Consider the following 5,354-nt stretch of genomic DNA (forward strand, 5'->3'; position numbering starts at 1 on the left):
GGAATGTCCAAGAAAAAGTTGGAAAGTCACTGACAATTATATGAGGAAAGAAAAGACATTTAGGCACTCCATCTCTGCATGTCAGTCCCAAGCGCTGATGCTTCCCTCAAACCTTCTGCCTTTCCAAGTTTGTGCTGCTGACTCCGTTTGCTTTATGCCAATCTGAAAATATTATTTCACTGCTCACATTTCCTCACCCCATTTCCTGCTCCCCGATGAATTGTTTTACGATTTGTGTCTGTTCTTTGGTCTCCCTTCTGGACCCTCATAGATAAGGAAACCGTTGTCTATTTTTCTCCCCAAAGTCACCGGCGCTGGCGATAACAAAGGCTGTCCCCTGGCCTGTTGATCTGGCGCTCTGATGTATCTGGCCCGTCTCCAGCTCGCATGCAAATCGCGGTACTGCGGAATGAATCGGGGCAGTGTGCTGTGCACAACACACAGTCAATGGGGTGCCACTCAGCTCCGGGCCTGGCAGTAAATAATGCAGGATTATGACCTTTGCCAGTCTGCGCTTGTGAATTCTGTGCTCCCCTCTCCCTTTACTGTCTTCTGCTGTGGTTGAGGTCCTGCATTCCTGTGGTGGGTTATGAGTAGCACAGTGGGAGCTGGGTGCTCAGACCCACACAACTGCCTTCACAAACCCAACCCAGAGATGATTCTTTTGCTTTAGGAGTGCTGATGTGGGAGGTCTTCAGCGAAGGTAAAATCCCCTACGAGAATCGCACCAATGGAGAAGTGGTGGAAGAAATCAACGCGGGATTTCGGCTCTACAAACCCAAGCTGGCCTCCAAGGCAATTTATGAGGTCATGAGCTGCTGCTGGCGAATGGTCAGTATCATCATTGGACAGCCCTAATTCCCAAAGACAAGAGCTCTCTTCCCTTTGGATTTTAGGAGGAGAGAGAAGTATATACTTCACATGCTAACACAAAACCGTGGAGGTCAAGTACTCTGTACCTTTCATCTGTGCTAGCAAGCAAACTCCAGGCTTTTTGCCTTTCATTTAAGCTGACGTTTCCAAAGTCTGTTGACTTCACTGAGAAGTCTATGTGGTGCAACTAACTCAAGATAATTCAACAGTTTGCTTCCTAAGCAAGCTGCAGATCTGTGGGGCTGAGTTTTACAGCAATGCTAGAAATGACAGCCAACCCATTCCAAGGTACTTAGTGTCCACTAGGCAAAATTGACTGCTAGTAGAAAAGAAACATTGCACAGAAGGAAGCTCATTCTTCTGTTGGCATTTTCTCTATAACAATAGATTGTATTTTTGTTAATACTCTTTTTTTTCACAAGGTTTTCCTTCCTAACCTTGCCATTCCTCTCAAGCTGACATTAATGTTCTCCTTCTCTCTTCTCTCCCTGCTCAGAGGAAAGATGACCGGCCATCCTTTTCTGTTCTGCTGTATCAGCTAAGTGAAATCTCTGAGTTTGATCTGTAATCATGGCACCAGCCACTAAGCGAAGCTAATAGGGTCCTGAGAGGGCAGATGGCTGGATTTTCCCCACATAAAGCATTAACAGGAATCCTCTCACCATAGACACTTGCCGTATGCCTGGGGAGATGGAAAGGGCAGAGTCCGGTGTTTCAGACAGACAAGATACCTCCAGGTCTTCCAGAGCCTACACAGACACAGACTTTGGGTTGGCCAAGAATGTGGTTTGCATCTTACAAGCAGAAGCAGCAACTGAGCGGAGACTCCTGAACCATATAATCCAGCAAGTGTATTTCTCCTGAAGATACAGCCTCAAAACTAAGAGATCTGACTGCTATTCCAGTTCTGTGAACTTCCAAATGAAGGTCTTCCCTGGGGAAAAAAAAACCTGTCTTTGACTGCGAAGGAACATTTAGACATTTCCACGGCTCTCTAATTCAGAGTGGGCTGGTCCAGAAAGCTCTGAACAGGAATAAGCCTGGGACACAAGGAAACAGGCTGGATTTAGTGACCTCATTTCTGATGCTGATATTTCAAGATGGTTTTGTTCTCCATTTGCCTGCTTTTCTCTGCAACTGTAGCATAACAGGAAAGGATTCTGGCACCCAGTAAGCTGAAGAGGTTCTGCGTTTTTATGTCAGTGTTTAAGGAAGGAAGAGAAGCAGCAATGTGTTGAGGAGTCTTGAAATTCTCTCAAATTGCATGGGACTCTGATGCAAATGGAGACGTTCTTAGGTGGGGCGGGGGGGGAAGTGTCAAAGCTGAAAGTTTGTATTTTTGTTCTTCAGAAGGTAAGTACATGATTTCCATCTGATTTCTTTGAATGAAGTATGGAGTGCAGAGTGCTTTGTGTTTCCAGTCCAGGACAAGACGGGATCCCAGGATCTGATTATCAGTGAAAGATGCAGGAACCTACTCCTGAACTGTTTGGAAGTGTGTTTGGAAGGAAGGAGCCGGAGGGCTTATAAGGGTAGCCCTGAGGAGAAAAGCATGTGCTCAGTGATGAAACGAGTTTTCTTGTACTTCAAAGACTAATTGAATCATCATGAGTAAAGACTTTTCTATCTCTTCTGTGAACAAAGGGACTGATCAAAGGAAATGTCCTAATCAAATGGACTGCTGGGTACTTAACTCCATGAGGAGTTCCACATTATGTGGTGGCAGCAGAAGATATTCCCTGGTACTTCAATTAAAATCCATATTTTCACCCTAAAACAGAGACACTGTTTTGACATAACTGACCTCAAAACCAAAAGTGTGAGTGTTGGTGTCCCGCAGAACTTGTAAATAAGATCAAGACTTTCTGCTAAGCATTAACAACAACTAGAGAATCGAAAGGACTCACGGATTATATGTGCATATATGCAGCATGTGTTCTTGATGCTTCTCTTTTGGGGCAGGTGGGAACATGAGTGAATCTTACATGACAGCAGTTTAAAAGAACTCGGTGGAGCTAACTTCTCCTGACATTACAGAAGTCAAGTTCAAATACATTTGCCAACAAAAATGGAACAAGGAAATAATGTAATCCCATGATGTCACATATCCTGTGTCAAACCATTTCTTCATAGAAGAAGTTGTTATTTGGGGTATTTTTCAGACCTATGGTTCTAGGGTAGCTTTTAGGAGCCAGAATATCTTCTTAGGTACATGGATACAGGCAAGTTTCTGCCTTACGCATCTTCCCACTTCACTTTGACTCCACATTATTTTCTGCGGTTTACTCCTACAAATATCATGCGGAACGGCTCTCCCAGGCAAGGAGTATCCTAAAATTCAGATTGGAGGTTGTCAATCCCAAATGCAGGATCAAGATTGTTGCCAAAATCTCTTGGTAGACTGAACTAATATGTGGAATATGAACATCTATAAACAGATTTTTAATTTTTGCCTATAGTGAATTGAAGCTAAGTTTCTTTTTGTCCCTCTCATCCTTTAGTCTGAGTTAGCCTGTTGTCACATTCTGGTGATGCTAAGTTTGGCATTTAGTGAAGTTTTCAGTAGCCCTAACCATGGTAAACTGCACACGTACAGCTCAATTTGAGAGCAGTTGGCCATAACCCTATTTTCTGCCCCTCTCAGTTGCACTTAGACAGTCCGTACAACCGCAGGTACTCTGAAATGTTTCTTCCCTGCACAGACACTGTGGCAGGAGCATCTGCAGGCTCATGAAGTTACGCTTCTAGCTTGCTGCCACCTCCATCCTTGGAGGAACCAGGGATCTGTCGAGCTTGAGGAGGCTGCTATTAAGTAGCAGCAATATTGCTCTGCTAGGTAATGTTTCTGAGATTATATTTATATGTGGGTAAGTGTAATATTTATTAGCTAGAGAGTGTTGCACAAAATAATATTGTGTTGTTTTTGTTTACTTTTCCTTTGCAGCATTTCTATGTACATGATATATATATTTTTACAAACAATAAAACGGCAGAGTGCCAAACGTGGCTTTCACAATATGTTAGCAAAAATGCAAAAACCATCCTCGTGCATTTAGAATTGTACAGCTTGCTCTTCCTCCAAATCCTCCACACCAAGAAGCAATCAGGCTTCTTCTAGCTTTCTGAAATCTCCGTTTCCAGAATTACAGCTGTGTTCTGGGGGTTAGATGATGTGCTGAGTTTATGGGGGTAGGAAGTACTCAGAATCTCTGCAAATTGGGTAATATACTATACAGAGACATAAAAATAAATTTTAAAATCAAAACATCCATTGTCGTGGTTTTAAATTCTCTGAATCTTCATAAAATATTTGAGTGCTCCCAAAGGGTGTTTCCCCACAATTAGTTACAGGGGACTTCACGGATCTCAAAAAGCCACAGCAGTTTTCAGTGCTGTGGTTTTCTGGAGCTGACCTTGTTTCACCCTCAGCCTCAGAGCAATATTAGCTGTTACATCTTTTGGATCTGTAGTAATAATGCTCACTGATTTTTTCTGACAAGCAATAAGTAGTAAAAAGAGGAATGATGAACGTTCCAGTTAAAGGTGAGATAGAAGAAATGCTATGCAGTGGAAGGAGAAGAATCTACTCCCAGATTAATCTGTTAATAGATCTTTTCATGTGTGGTCCTGTCTATTAAAACAACAATCATTTCTAAGACTGTCTTGCTACTTTTGTAGTTTGCAGACCCCAGTGCCTTCAGCCCATGGCATCCATTCAACCTATAGTAGCAGAATCACAGTCTAAACCTGGTGTCCAAGTTCCCTTGTGGAGCCAGCATATACCCATGGGGAGCAAGCTTAGCCCCACACTAGCGTGGACAACGGAGGACATCAGGAGTGCTCACTCGAATCCACAAAGGGACAAATGGCAGCCTGCTTTTAGCGTAGGCTGATGCTCCTGGAAGGGACACTCCCAGGGCCACCAAGGAAGTGTATCTAAACCCGTATCTAGACTTTCCACAAACAGACAGACAGCAGCATCAGATGCTGAGAGTGCTACAGAGAAGCGACTGAAGGCCCCGTACAGGCTTTCTGTCAATCACAAGGCAATGCTCCTCGGAAAGCTGTAAGAGGTCCAGTTTGTATTTCACAGTAGATCTGTATTGGTGCTTTAAAAAGAAGCATGAGCAGAAGGACTGGAAACTTGTCCCTGAAGAAATGCCAGATGCTAAAAATGCCAAAAGGAAGATCTTTTGGATGCGCCGCTGACTCAGAAGAGACTTGGTGCTCTGAGCAAAGGCATCGCCTTCTGCTTTTGGTCCCTAACATGCTCAGCGGTCATGCTCAGTGATGTGTTCTGTTAACAGGGCTTTAGTTAAAATGGTAGGTAAAAGCTAAGGAGGGTACAGGTCCTCTGAGGGGCAGAGGCGGAACACCTCAGACCCAGCAGGCTCAGCAGCAGAGAGATGGGGGATCCCAGCCGGGTCCTGCCTTCTCAGGGACCCAAACGCGCTCACCCAGCGCCAGCATTCCGGGGGGCT

The 5,354-nt window shown here is 44.2% G+C and overlaps 1 protein-coding gene across 1 annotated transcript in view; it reads left to right on the forward strand.

Annotated features, from left to right (window-relative positions):
* ITK (IL2-inducible T-cell kinase) overlaps positions 1-1,441 on the forward strand; it is a 29,205-nt gene extending 27,764 nt beyond the window's left edge. The window contains exons 16-17 of the mRNA XM_010138098.1: positions 674-831; positions 1,370-1,441. Of these exons, the coding sequence (XP_010136400.1) occupies positions 674-831; positions 1,370-1,441 (230 nt within the window). The remainder of the gene's footprint in view (positions 1-673; positions 832-1,369) is intronic.
* The last annotated feature ends 3,913 nt before the right edge of the window (positions 1,442-5,354 follow it).

The sequence above is a fragment of the Buceros rhinoceros genome, unplaced genomic scaffold, assembly GCF_000710305.1.
Source record: "Buceros rhinoceros silvestris isolate BGI_N320 unplaced genomic scaffold, ASM71030v1 scaffold18756, whole genome shotgun sequence".
NCBI lineage: Eukaryota > Metazoa > Chordata > Aves > Bucerotiformes > Bucerotidae > Buceros > Buceros rhinoceros.